The sequence below is a fragment of the Misgurnus anguillicaudatus genome, chromosome 24 (assembly GCF_027580225.2).
Source record: "Misgurnus anguillicaudatus chromosome 24, ASM2758022v2, whole genome shotgun sequence".
Classification (NCBI taxonomy): domain Eukaryota; kingdom Metazoa; phylum Chordata; class Actinopteri; order Cypriniformes; family Cobitidae; genus Misgurnus; species Misgurnus anguillicaudatus.
In genome coordinates, this window is record NC_073360.2 from 7594943 (window position 1) to 7610112 (window position 15170).

Here is a 15170-nt window from a genome sequence, read left to right on the forward strand (position 1 = left end):
CTTCCGACAACCACACAATGTCGCAAGCGCTCTTGGCAAACAGATCAGAGGTTTGAAAAGGACATTGACGCACACAGGCGAGAGAGTTCGGGTCTTCTCGGGTCCGTTCAGAAAAAACACATTCATTTTTAAATTACCCGAGACCACTATTGTTGTACCCGACCCGTGTCCGAGGCACATGTGAAACTTTTAGACCCGAACCCGATCGGGTCTCGGGTCGGACCTCGGGTTTTCGGATCTAAGTGGACCCGTGAAGACCTCTACCGTGGAGCCCGACCCCGGGCCTAACAGACTACTACATTCAGAAGATATGGACTTGTTCACTGCGGTGATTCAGCTTGCTTCTGAAAAGGACCTCACTCACAAGTTTAATTCCGAGTGGACACTTTATTAATGAGGAGCTTCTGCTCGGAGAAACGCCGCCTGCCGCTGTACTGACAGGAGGGAAGGGAGAGACGACAGCGCTGCCTCCACAGTACTGTAGGTTCAAAGTCTGCGTGCGTGTGTGTGTGTGTGTGTGTGTGTGTGCACGTGTCTCATGGCAATGCATATCCCTCTGTTGACTGCTTTAAAATGCAATGTTTGAGAGATGTCTGGTGTCACATGTAATATGTTGTGTAGATTTATGGATATTCATAAATAAAATTGTTTCTATATGTAATGTGGTGTGTAGGCTATAGGCTATCTGGTCATATTGCTGATGGTTGTTTAACGTGATGATTACGTGCTGCGCGAATAGAGTATATATTATTATAAGTATACTTACTGTAGGCTAATAATAAGTGTGCCCTCCCATGCATTTCATATGCCCCCCTTAAGACTTAGGTCTGGCGACGGGTCTGGCAAGTAGTATGTACGAATTTATAGTATTCCAAAAACAGCAGGTGAAAAGTACTTGAATGACCTTCTACTTCCGGCAAGATCCCGAAGTGTTTATTCGATGGACACTTTGCTATCCTGGGAGCCCCCTGGAGAAACGTTATTCAAAAAAAAAGGAAGATGGAGGGGTGTTGTTTTATAAAAAAATGTCCAAAAGCGGTAACGCAACTCTATTCATATATTATTCTAACATATATTAAATAGCTGTTCCTTGTGATTAAATTGAGCTTGTTTAACGTCAATTCAGTTAACGACTAACTTGTTGTTATGGCGACGTATGTCACGTGATGTATTAAAGGCGGAGTCCACGATGTTTGAAAGCCAATGTTGATATTTGAAATCACCCAAACAAACACGCCCCTACCCCAATAGAATCTGGACCTTCTGTTGATTGACCCGCCCCACACATACGCAACCCGGCATTTGATTTGATTTGATTGGCTATAAGTGTGTTTTGGTAGTCGGCCCGTCTCCTTTTCCAACGCGTTTTTCAAACATCGTGGACTCCGCCTTTAACATGACGAATGTAGTACGTCTGAATTCATTTATACTATATAGAACGTACTGTTTTAACGGTGGATGAATACTTCATCTAATTCAGTATCTACTGTCACAGTATGTGTTTCGGACCCAGCCTGAGTCTTTTGGTAAGGGAGCGAGGAGCTGTAGCTAATTTGCATATAAAGGTACAGACACAAAAACAGCACGTTTTTGCTTTTACCCAAATAGGGTTATTTTGGACATTCTATAATAAATGATCTGTGGGGTATTTTGTGCTGAAACTTCACAGACACATTCTATGCACACCTAAAACTTATATTACATCTTGTAAAAGTGGGCATAATATGTGTCTTTTAAAACAGAAATGATGTAACTTAACAGTGTCTGATTTTAGATCAACTGAATCTATTATATTCAGATTTATGCTTATATTACCCACATGGATGCAATACTCATTTCTCTGGATTTATCTCTTCTTCTAAACAGGTGCAGGGTTAACGTTAGATGTCAAACTTTCACACGAGAAAATATTGAAAGCCTCTAGAATACAACTTTACAACTTACCCATTCCACCTTAAATATGTGAAACATGCGAACGTACAGCTAACATTGATATGAGTTGGATAATAATTTAAACAGCACCACAACCGATTATAACAGACTCTATAATGAGATTTTAGTGTCGGAAGTTAGTAACTGACACGAAAAGCAAAGCCGCTACACGATATTAACAGATGACATTCACAAACTTCTCCTTGATCCTCTGTTTAGACATCAGTGAACATCCAACACATATGAACATACATCTAACTTACTGCGAATATAAATGATGTTGAAATAATTCACAACAAACGCGAAACGCAGTTAGTTACTTACCTTCACACAAAAAACAACAAAATAGAGGTTTGACGGCGAGTGACGTCAACAGAAGACGCTTCTTCTTCCTGGTATGTGTGTGCGTGAACAATGAACAGGCGTGTGCTGCCACCTGCTGGACTCTTACAAATCAACAGTTTGCTAAATGTGGCAAACTGAAATCTTTCAAAAATATCTTACGTGCACAACGAAAACCACCAAACAATGTCCAGTCAGACCAGCAGCATAGAATAATTATATTTCACGGTTTGATTGTACTTATCCCTTTGCGTTAAAGGGAGATTTGAGAGATTCAAGGCAATATTGATTCATTTCGATTCAGTTGGTTCGACCGATGCATTCACTAAAATGATCCGATTTACTGAAAAGAACCGATTCACGTGGGTAATTTAGTTGACTAAACTGACATGTTACATTCTTTGAGAAATTAGTCTTAGTTCGTATAGTCGTACAGTTATAGACAATTCAACAGTGTCACGGGTGCTTACTTGGTGAGTAACGTTAAATGAAATATTATATAATATTTGATTACATATTACACCACTAAACAATCCGTGTAAACATGATTTACAAACCGCTTTCAAACTTATTGATCAAAGGCTGTCCGAACTGATCTTAAAACAATATGCTGTGTTTTGAACTCAAACTTTTTTGTCTTCAATCTCATTTATGAAATTATGAGTTAATTTAGAGGAACAGACAAGAGTCTGAAAATAAAGCAGTTTGGTTTACATACACATTGACCAATCAGGAAAATGTTGCAATTTAAAGGGGTCATATTATGAGATTTTTTAAAGATGTAAAATTAGTCTTTGGTGTCCCCCGAGTGCGTTTGTGAAGTTTTAGCTCAAAATACTCAACATATAATTTATTACAACATGTTAAAATTGCCACTTTGTAGGTGTGAGCAAAAATGTGCTCTCATCATAAAAGATCCAAAATCTGAATGACCTGTTTTTTCAAATTACCAAAACTAAGTTACTGGGTTTTTCTTTTTCACGTTTTCTAGGTTAATAGAAGCACTAGGGACCCAATTGTGGCACTTAAACCTGGAAAAAGTCATGAAAAATTTTCAAGTTTTTAGGGATTAGTTTTACAGGTGTAGATTACCACAGGATGTCTGTATTATTGGTGATCAATTCTCACGGGAATAAAAATCTCAGTAAAACATTCAGAGGTGGGAGGGGTAACTCGATTATGCAGCGCGTGACCTCCCTTGTCGTCACGTGCACATTACTGTATGTTGCTTCCTAATATCACATGTGTAAACATGCAACATGACGCCGATGAGAAAAACTCGAAATCGGACCAGTGAGGAAACACTGTGTTTAATTTCGGTTTAGGGAGATTTCAGTTTCAGAAACGCTTTGATGCCTCTGCCTTTTTAAAAAAAAATCTGTGTTGTGGTATGCATGAACTAGAGGTCTTCTCGGGTCCAAAGAAATGTACCCGACTCGAAATGACCCGAATCACTTCATACCCGAACCCGACGTGCATAAATAAAAATTTTTTAAAGAAAGACCCGACCCGAGACAAACCCGAGAAAATTAGACCCGAGTCCGACCCGAACTAGTGAAACATTGTTTTTAACCCGACTGGAACCGAATGTAAACGGCACTGACGTGTGTGCATTCTGCAGACCCACGCGCAGCAGTCAGACAGAAAGAAACTCCGGTGGCCTTGCAACCAATTTGGCGAGCTGCTCCATTCGTTTTACTTTGTTATCTGACGACGACACCAACGTAACCGCTAAAATGTACATTTATAATTGACTGACATGTTTGTCTCAACGAAAATGAACCTTCCGACAACCACACAATGTCGCAAGCGCTCTTGGCAAACAGATGAGAGATTTGAAAAGGACATTGACGCACATTGACACATTCATTTTTAAATTACCCGAGACCCGATGCCGCTATTATTGTACCCGACCCGTGTCCGCGGCACATGTGAAACTTTTAGACCCGAACCCGGTCGGGTCTCGGGTCGGACCTCGGGTTTTCGGATCTAAGTGGACCCGTGAAGACCTCTAGCATGAACTGCCTTGCCACTGACTTGTTCCCACCACCTAAAACGTAACTGAATGCTTCTTTAAGCGCTTAAATTTTAAAAAACTGTGCAAAATTACAGGAAATTACGAAATTTAAGTGTATATTTACAGCTGGTATATTTGCACTGGATTAGTATTACCTGAGATAATTCCTCCGGACCTTTTTAGTTTTTACAGAATGTAAAAGTTGCCGTAATCTTTACTGACATTTTCCATAATGATTACTGACATGGAGCATTCGGACAGGAATAAAATCACTGAGAAGCTCTGATAAAAATGGCTTTACCCCACCTCCCTATGTACAACTAATCCCGTCCGAATAGTACTTAAGTGTGTATGTTGTTGTTTAGGCATAAAACACTTTTCAAAAACTACATCAAATTGCTTATGGGGACCACAATGTCCTTCTGTGTGTTGTGACATCACAGTTTCACCCAAAGTATATAAAAATAAAAGGATAAGTTTTACTAGAAAAATATAAGAGGGTTTCAAACATAAGCATTAAACATTGTGAGCATGAAAGCATCAAACATAAGCTCAAGTATGATAAGACAATTATGGCTGAATTCACCTCAGAAATTTTGCCTTTTTGGATTTTGTGTGTAGTTTTTTGAAAAAAATTATTATGTAGTGTATAATATCCTGAAAGTGCACAAATAATGTTCATTAAAGCCCCCCGTAACCTAGAAAATGCTTTTTTAAATGTGTTTCTAGCAGAAAATGAGTCACCAGTGTGTGCGCAGAAACATCCTGTTATTATACAAATCAATTTTTTCTTCTTTGTTTAATCTCCTTTAAACCGCAACAGTCACACAAAACAGGCTGTTGGGGATCCCCTATCAATGTGATGTCACAATGATTATTCCTTAACCATAAGCGTTTACAGACTACAAATCAGAATATTAATGTGTGGAAATAAGTAACGTCATGATGCCACTCTTCTGAAATTGCTGAGATTTTTTCCCTGTTGCTCATCAGGTGGAAATATTTTACATACGTATCGTACATAGGAATGACACTTAACCAAATTGATCTATGACAGCACAAAAAAACAATGGTCCATATTTTCATAAATAAAATTTTACTCTGCATTTGTTTTGATTTGACACACTACCTGTTTAAATCAATGAATATGAAGTGTCACAACATAAAGACCAATGTGTTAATGGTGCAAATGTATTGAAGTCTCTTACCCGCCAGACAGGTCTGTCTACCTTCCTTTAATTTTTCTGTACTTGTGTCATTCTGGTCATGAAAAGCTTTGGGTTTTTCCTCACATATGTCATCTACAACCGTCCAAACAACCTGCAATACCAGTTTAGTTTAGCCACACCTGTTTTAGTTTTAAAGGTAATGTGACTGATACTACCAAGTCATCTTTCTATCTTTCTCCAGAAATGGCTACCTGGGCTCCAGATACATTCGCTTGTCCAGTATGTTTGGAAACGCTGCAAGATCCTGCAACCATTCCCTGTGGTCACACCTACTGTCTCCTCTGTATCCAGAAGCATTGGGATCAGACAGCAGCTAAGGGCTTTTTTGAATGTCCTCAGTGTCGACAGAAGTTTAACCCAAGACCCGTTCTTGCCAGAAGCAACATACTTATGGAGGCAATGGAGAAACTGAGATTGGGTGGGCATAGCACCCCCGACTCTTCTTTACATCAATCGACTGATTTGGCTTCTGTAGCTCCTGCTTCCCGAGCTGGCCTGTATCCTGTTCTGCCCTCCGACTCACCACGACTGTGTCCTCTGCATCAACAGGTGTTGGATCTGTACTGCTGCGATGATAAAGAAGATATTTGTGAGGATTGTAGCCTTCTTGGACACAAAGGTCATCAGGTGGTCCGTGCTGATGAAGACAGAAAAATGATTCAGGTACGTCGATGTATTTTAACACCATTGTGTGACTGACTTTAACTTGTGAAAGCTAAGTCTGGGTCATCTCTCTCACTCCAGAATCAAAAGAAATTGGATTTTAAGTGGAGGTAGACCGATTAATCTGTTTAACTGGTGGAACAATCGGCTATCTGCAAGAGTCCATGCCGATAGTTGTTCAGAGTTGCGAATAAAGTACAACACTACACATATAGTATATATTTATAAAAGTTTAATGTTCCAGTATTTCACAGAAGTATTTATTTTTCATACTTATTAATATAATTAATATATTTTATCAAAAATGTATTTAATTTAGAAAATGTTCATGGTTCAGTGCTGTTGTTTTGTTACTTTTGTAATGCATTTCAGTACTGTTTCACTTTGAGTGTTATGTCTGATTTTTATCCAGTATCTATTTTTTTTAAACTATCGGTCGATTAATCGGTTATCGGTAAGTATGGACCAACCATGTTATCAGTATCGGTAAAACCCACTATCGGCTGACCTCTAAATTTAATCTTAAAAGCAGCTCTAAACTGTCTAAAAATCTTTATTATTGTTCTTTTTTGCATAGAAAAATGATATTTCTTATAATTCTTACATTTGAGTTTCTAGTATGTTAAACTGAACTATTTACCACGCACACATTGGATATACTTTATATTTTCTACTATACTCTTTATAGTCTGCTATTCTATGTTTGCTCTTGGATAAGAAATAGCTTGTAGTGTAAATCACTTTGAATAAAAAAATTAACTAAATGACAATGTTAATATGCCAAAAATAAAACAGATTCGCTATTGAACTTAAATTTGTCTTTGTGTTTGTACAGCAAGAGTTGATGGAGATGAACGCTCAGGTACAGAAGAGCATTGCTGACAGAGAGAGAATCATTCAGAGTCTTCCTCAAGTTTCTCAGGCCCACAAGGTAAGATAATTATTAAACTTTAACAGAGGACACCCGTATGTGAATGTATTTACTGACTTACGTCACTTGTAGAGCTCAATGCAGAAGTTGATGATGGACAGTCAGGTGTTCTTCACCGATGTCTTGAAGAGCATTGAGCTCAGTCGCTCTCAGGTACTTGAGCTTCTTCAGGCTCACGAGAATTCGTCTTGTGGCCGCATTGAGGCCCAAACTTACAGACTACAGCAAGAGATCGGCCATCTACGGAAGAAACAAGAAGAGCTGCAGAAACTAGATGCCATTCAGGATCCTGCTAGTTTCTTGAACGTAAGTGTCGTGTTTGTTTTTGGATCTAACAATTATTACTGTTTACATGGCTAAATTTATCCACCTTATTGTTGAACGCGGAAGTACCCGTATTTTCTGGACTATAAATCGCTCCGGAGTGTAAGTCGCAACAGTCAAAATATGCTTCATGAAGAGGAAAAAAACATATATAAGACGCACTGGACTATAAGTCGCATTTCTTTAAAAAATTATAATTCTTTTTGGGGGCATTTTGTTTGTTAAGTCTTTCTTCATGGTCTTTAAGTTAATGTTTCAGTTAACAGTTTTTTTCAGGGGTAGGCTACAGGAGCAACATATAGCGCCCTCTCGTGGCTGTAGATGGTAATGTTTTCTTTTGGTTCATGTTAGTCAGTATGAATTAATTTTGACATATAAGTCGCACCTGACTATAAGTCGCAGGACCAGCCAAACTATGAAAAAAAGTGTGACTTATAGTCTGGAAAATACGGTAAGTGATGTAACGTTTTTACCTTTATTGTGCGAGACTTCCATTTTAATATCCGGCCGGTAGAAAACAATGTCGTGGGAGCACCCACAAAACATGATTAAAAACAGTTATGGTAAATATTTACTACACCTGCCATGTATAACCCATTAGAGGATGATATGAAGAAGTGGCCTTATACATCATATGAAGATATATTGAATTATTTAGTGTTTTTTCTCGAGGGTGATGGGTCTTTGATGCGCAACTAAGCACAGAGGAATTTCGGTAACTGTACAGTGGGAAAGTCAGTCGAGTGTTTGTACATGAAAAGACCAAGAATTCATGTCAGCAGCAGTATCTTCCTCATTCAACACATTGTTATTTGAACAAACAATATTAAGCATAATAAACAACTACATTTATTCAGTATTGTTTTCGTTTTATGAAACGATAATCTCATCACTTCTTACGCACTACAAATTAGGAAATTATTTGCTTTTTTATTCAAAACATAACAAAAGTATGCGCAAACACGTTAAGAATGGTTATATTCTGTACTGTAATCGCATTTTTGTAATAATATAATAATAATAATGTATAGACGCAGAATAAATAATCCAGCTAAATCAGCATGTTTTTAATCAGCATAATATTAGTTGTTTTTGAACAATTACAGTTTCTATGAAAGGTTTTACTGGATGGATGTGTAGATACAGATCATGGGTGCACGTGGGCCACATACACATTCAGCTCTTGTGTGTGGATTATGGTCAAAACAAATGTTTTGTGGAGATTTAGTGCATTTGTACCAGCTATTATTATACCCTTAACTGCAAAAATTATGCCAGTCTTCCTCGATTTTCTTAATAAGCATTAAATAGCCAGTCAAAACGATAGCCTCGTTTCTCTTGCATAGGACTACCATTAGCTTTAGTGGCTCACCGGAAGTCTTACCCGAAGGAGCTCAAAAATGGCGGCGCCCACATTTACATCAAAAATAAGGTGGATAGAAATAATTTTGATTTTTATAATGATTCACACTTGTTCTTTCAGCCGTCATTCATGGCTGTGGATCCTGTCATGGTGGAGATGTGTAGTCCAGAGTTTGTGATATCAGGGGTTAGTTCAGCTTTAGAGGCTTACAGACAAGGACTTGATGATCTCACCAAATCCAGCCTGGCCAGTATCTTTAAAGTTGGTAAGTTATGTAAAAGCATGTTGTTGTTGTTTTAAGCTACAGTCTCTTCCAGCATTACCAGTAGTTTTTATTCTAATATGAATGTTTTATAAAAACAGAAAGCACTCCCCACATGTGTGCCTGTGTTAAAGGAATAGTTCATCCAAATGTGGAAATATGTCTATCTGAACCATGTATAAACTCCTGGGTGATTTTGTCTGTGGACTGAGTGTCTCATTTTCATATAATCAACGTAGACTGTAAACATAGCATCATGAAAGTATCACAAGCTGCGTTTCCATTAAAGATTTGTGCAAAACTTTAGCTTTATTGTCTATAGCCATAGATGCTGGAATGGAGTGACGAAGAAAGAAAGAAAGAAAAACTGCAGAAAAGATGATGTAGTGCTCTAAAGATAAATTATGATGTTTGATATTCTAGTGAACGATGCAGGTGCTATGGCACCAGTAACAAATGATGGAGGCGTCATCACCAGCAACTCACATCTGCCCTCACAAAACACAGGTAGGCACACACTGTAGTCTTACTCTACTACCCAGATTTGTGACTTTGCCTGAAAAATCTGATGAAATGACATATTTTGGTCATTTACTGTTTTTATTGGACATAAAATCATTCTTTATAAAGTAAAATATCACTTTGATATTCCCGCATTACCACCTTGGGTGTGCATTATTTTAGAATAATTTAACAGCCTGTCATCAGTTATTCCTGTCCATATGGAAAAGCTGAGATTCTCATTTTCCAGCAATGTATGACACATTTATGGGATATGTCTGGTAAAACAGGTTTATTTATTATGATGTGCATGTCCAAAAAGCTTAAAAACATTGAAATGAATGTACAGTACTACAAGCGCTTGAATGTAGCAACAATAACCAAAAGTCAATTCACTAGAATGATTTGTTTATTAGTAAGATGATATATCAGCTGAAAATATCAGTGATATATAAATTAATAAATATAAAAAAATTATTTGGAGGAAATTTGAGATGACAAAAAAGTAACTTTTTTTGCCAGTGTAGAGTCTCAAGGTTAGATCCACTGATCTATATAAATAACTGGATTGCGCATGACGTCACTATTGAGAAGCCAGTGAGCTGCCATATTGGTATGCCCAAGCATTCTATTAAATTAATAGGACATTATCAGATTTCAATAATAAAACACTACTTAACCAGTCTCCGTTTTTATATCTGTAGTCTCCCTGTACATTATTACAATGCAAAGATCCTAAGCATGTACATAGTTAATAGGGGTGTAAATCTGGCAGTTCATTTTGTCGATATTTTTGTATTATGTGCCTGGTTAAGAATTACAAAATAAATGCAACCAAAATATATAACATGAACATTTAATTAAACTCTTTGAAAAAGGCACAATCTCTGTCGCAATTGGAACATTTACATCATCAAACTAACAAAAAAAATATTTTTTAAAATAAAGAACAATAAACAATGAGGGAAAAAATGTCACACAAGCATGATGGCAACAGTTAAAGTCTTTCAGTATTTTGTGCCAAAATGCAGCAGACACACTCACCTTAACATTTTCTATTAATCCCTTATCCTATCCGGTTAAAACATAAACATTGATATCAACAACCCTTAAAAATAATCTTGTGTAAAAATAATTTTTAATAAAGTTTAAAGTTTTATTTAACTTTAATTACTTGAATCCTAACATATTGATTACTAATAAGTAAATTATTAAGTATAAATATATTCGTAAATAAATTTGTTGCACTGAAATGAGCTTGTTGACACAGATTTACGATTTAACTGAAAAAAAAATTAATTACATCTGCCACTAGGGGGTGAACTCTGACAGTCGCATCCGAATGTAGTGTACAATGGAAAGGCGGTTTAGCCTATATATCTTTAAAATATAAAAAATAGACATAAAGTGCAGTTTCGGTCATTAGGGAAGACTGGCTATATGTTGTGAATACTTAAAATGTAATAATTTATGAAAGTTAAAAAGTTATGAACAAAAGAAGTTTGAGAGCTCTGCATTAGTTCTATACAAAAATACATGTGTTGATTATTTACACTTGCACTTTTTTGTCCATTGTTCATAGTTGAAGAACTATTATTTTTAGTAATTAAAAGGCAAAGTTTGGCTGGCATCATATTTACGATGTTAAAATCTGGCCCTTGAAGAGTAGTAGTTGAAGATCCCTGATTTACAGCAATAAACACAAATTAGGTATTTTTGTCATTTTTCTGATCATGAGTAATTCTGATGCTCAAAATCTCATTAGATTATGTGACTTCAGCCGGGTTTTCGCAGGCAGGGTTACACTTTTTATGTGTACATCTGATTTTCATCTATAGAAATAAAGGCAGACTCTACAAAACCTAAAGTCAAACCTTCTTCTTCTCAACCTTCACAAGAACATCACAAGAACCAGAGCTGTGCCTCTGCAAATCCAGGTCAGTTATTTTGTGTTGGGTTATATTCATAGACATTATATACGTAGACACCTCATGACGTGCTGGAACGCATCAAGCGTCGGCGCCATATTGGATGGGTCTCCTCACTGTACGCTAGCACCAGAGTCAATCGGGGTTAACGGAAAGAAAGCAACTATGCCCGTATTTTGTGCAGCTTACGGTTGCAATAACCGGCGCAGTATTGATTACAGATCACATGGGATTACATTTCACAAGTAAGATTGAACAATCATTTTGGTTATTTAACGTTAATATTTATAATATTATGTCAATGTTCAGCAGGAACTGGTACTCTCTCTCATGATCTCTCGCTGTGAAGGTTTTAAAGGTTTACAGTGATACAGGCATGAGGAGGCAATGGGAAGTTGCTATAAAACGGGAGGGTTTTGTTGTGACAGTCGTCAAAGCTCTGCAAAGAGTATAGAAGAACAAGAGGGGAAACTCTGATTCGTTTTTGGCAAAAGCCACTAGATGGCGCTTCAGTAGCTCGGCCACCATTTTGGAATGAAAATTCTCACAGCCAATTCATTCTCAATTCATTCATATTAAAATTAATTTAATACCTAATTACATAAAATACCTAATAATTTTACTTAAAAAGTACTTTAGTACTTTTACTCAAGAAAAGTAAAAGTACTAAAGTACTTTTTAAGTAAAAGTAAAAAAAGTAGATGTTTAATGTACTTAAATATTAAATATAAACCAAAAACTTGAAATTATGAAATGTAGTGGAGTAAAAATTATGATAATATGCTTTGGAATATAAGTTTTCCAAAGTAAAACACTGATAAAATACAGATACTTGAAAATGTACTTTTATGTAGAAAGTAAAATAATGTCTGCCTCTGTCAATATGCCATACTTATGCCAGCATAATGCAAAGTATTTTAGCATGAAAGCAGTATTTTTCAATGTATGACAGCATCCTGTACCATAACTAAATCTCTGCCGCTTATAACAACTCAAACCGTGTGAAAATCCGGTAAAAATAAGGGGAGTTATGATTATTCCTTATTAGAAATGAATGCAAGGGAGCGCACTGGACACCCATCCAAGATGGCGGCCGTGCGATACGTCAGCTCCAATAGGCAGCTCAGTCTACGAGGTGTCTACGTATAGGCTATAATGTCTATGGCTATATTTGTATTTGTTGGCCCTGAAATACATTTTGAAATGTATGTTAATATACGAAGGTTAAAACTAACATATATACATGAAGAGTTTCGTTGCAAAACGAGATACTTTTTTTTCAGAAATCTCGTTTTTTGGTTGTGCATTCCAATTAATATCAATTCTACTGCAGTTGGTTTGTTTTGATTTAAACCTTAATAACTTAAAAATGCAGCTAAGTAGCACCATAAAACAAAATAATATCATGATAACTTAATAATAATCATGTTTTGACAAAAATGTTAAAAACGGAGTTATCTCGTTTTGCAACAAAACTCTTAAAATATAAAAATATATTTAATTAAACTTACAAAATGTATTTAGCCTATATTGAAAACATAGTTTTGGCCAGAGAAATGTATTTATTTATTTTTGCTGTATGGGTTCTATTGACGGTGTTTGGTGCTGTAATTGTTGTTTGTTATTATTCATTTTAAACAATTGTTTTTGTTAATCCTAATAAACACAACGTTTATTTAAATAGTCCACTTTATTTATCATACCACTCGGTACACACAAGAGCACCGTGCAAAACAAAGATACCTCGCCAAGCAGCACACACTGCGCATAGATCAACCTAGTACCAAAGTAACTGGAGAGGCACCTTTACCGTAATGAACAGTATACAGGGGAAATAACATGTTAACCGTTTTTTATCTTTACAGTGGATGGATCAGCTGTCTGTTGTCTGTTTAAACCAGCACCTAAAGCCAGAGAAGAGATGCTGAAATGTGAGTTTGTCCTTTATACACTACCTGCCAGACAGTTCATGCTTTTCTGCTTTTGTATTTCATGATAGTAAAGTTATTCTTAAGAAAGTTTTTAACCTTTCTTTTGTTTTATTGTTGTTTGTTTGATGGTGTGTTTATATTTTCAGTCCGCATTGAGCCTACATTTGATCAAAACAGTGCCTACCGTCACATTCGTTTGTCTAATGCAAATCGCAAGGCAACCCTCTGCGCAGAGAACCAGAATTATCCGGAGACCCCCGAGCGCTTCACGTACTGGAGACAGGTCATGTGTGTGGAGACCCTGGCTGGAAGCCCTTACTATTGGGAGATGGAGTGGACAGGACAGAGGGTACGGAAATTTTAAAAAGGGTTCACTACATAATTTTTAAGTGGTAATGCTTTAAAATCAGTTTCTGTTAGTTAATGAATTATGTTACGTTACATGAACTTCAAACAATCTGTAAATAACATAAATTTTAATCTACCGTAAGTTACTGGCAGCCAGCTGCTAGTAATACTGTCATTTAAAAAAAACAAATTTTACAGTGTACCTTTTATATTACACTTACAAACCCATTTCATATGATTTCTTTCCACCTGGTTGAATATGACATCTCAGAGTCGTTTTCTGAAGGCAGTGACCTCGGTGTCAGATTAATTCTGTTCGCTTTGCTTCATAAGAGTTACACACCATTCCATTGGCTTCCTTCAGGTGACTGTTGGTGTGGCGTACCGAGACATGGAGCGTTCTGCAGCCAATGACAGTGCCAGACTGGGCCACAATACGAAGTCCTGGAGTCTGTACTGGTCTGGAAAAGCTTTCTCATTGTGGCATGCTGGGAAGGAAACTGCACTGGAAGGTCCAAAAGCCCGACGCATTGGGATTTACCTGGACCAGCAGGAAGGTGTACTGGCTTTCTACAGAGTGTCCCATAAACAAGCCCAGGAGATATGTTGTGTTCATACACATTTCGATGGACCTCTTCTTCCCAGTTTTCGCTTCTGGTCTGGAGTCGGCTCCTCCGTCACCATCTGTGAGCTGGAATAATGATATCTAAATGAAGATCTCTGGAGAACATCTGCATGTGTCTGATGAAATGATGGGGAATATAAATATAGAGAGATATAAAGAAGTGTCATTTTATGTTGAAGTGTATACATAGCTATCTGTCCATTTCTGTCTGCCACAATACTTAACTTCTATATGAAACTTAAATAAAATGCAAGTATAAAGCACATACACTTTTGTGACACATACATGTGGTCTTTCTTAAGCCAGTAAAATTTACTTTATAAAGATATTAGCCTAGTGCAAATATGCTGCCAAAAGCCTTTATTTGATATTTAAAACAAGCAAAAAAAAATAAATAAATGCCAATAGGGTAAGAAAATGTCTTCAATTAAATGTTTGAAAGTGTATACACACACAGTAGATGGATCTTTGTACTGAAATAGTTCAAACTTCAGTACAAAGTAAAAACTATTAAAATAATAAAACATATATTGCACAAGAATATTACAATCCATCTACATCCAATGCATGAACTGAGATAATACTGAGCTAAATATAGGCTATAGAGAAAATATTATTTATAAAGTACCCTCTTTTAGAAACCCTAACATCTTTTTTGTTATTCAATTATGAAAAAAGCATCATTTTGCTTGTGTTTGAAATGTTTAACTGAATATAAAGAGAGTTAAATAATCTCTCAATTAATAACATGTGATTCAGTTTATCTGTTATTAA

The 15170-nt window shown here is 36.6% G+C and overlaps 2 protein-coding genes across 3 annotated transcripts in view; one reads left to right on the top strand and one right to left on the bottom strand.

Annotated features, from left to right (window-relative positions):
* nudt8 (nudix hydrolase 8) overlaps positions 1–2402 on the bottom strand; it is a 78215-nt gene extending 75813 nt beyond the window's left edge. For both annotated transcript variants that reach the window (XM_073862971.1, XM_055195784.2), the window contains exon 1: positions 2257–2402. The gene's annotated coding sequence lies outside the window, so the exon portion shown is untranslated. The remainder of the gene's footprint in view (positions 1–2256) is intronic.
* A 179-nt stretch (positions 2403–2581) lies between these two features.
* On the top strand, positions 2582–14661 carry ftr86 (finTRIM family, member 86). The gene is made up of 10 exons (XM_055195780.2): positions 2582–2747; positions 5702–6183; positions 7019–7114; positions 7187–7420; positions 8922–9066; positions 9487–9570; positions 11403–11501; positions 13358–13423; positions 13570–13772; positions 14136–14661. Exons 2-10 carry the CDS (start codon positions 5704–5706, stop codon positions 14469–14471), a joined length of 1743 nt encoding a protein of 580 aa, XP_055051755.2. The 5' UTR covers positions 2582–2747; positions 5702–5703; the 3' UTR covers positions 14472–14661.
* The last annotated feature ends 509 nt before the right edge of the window (positions 14662–15170 follow it).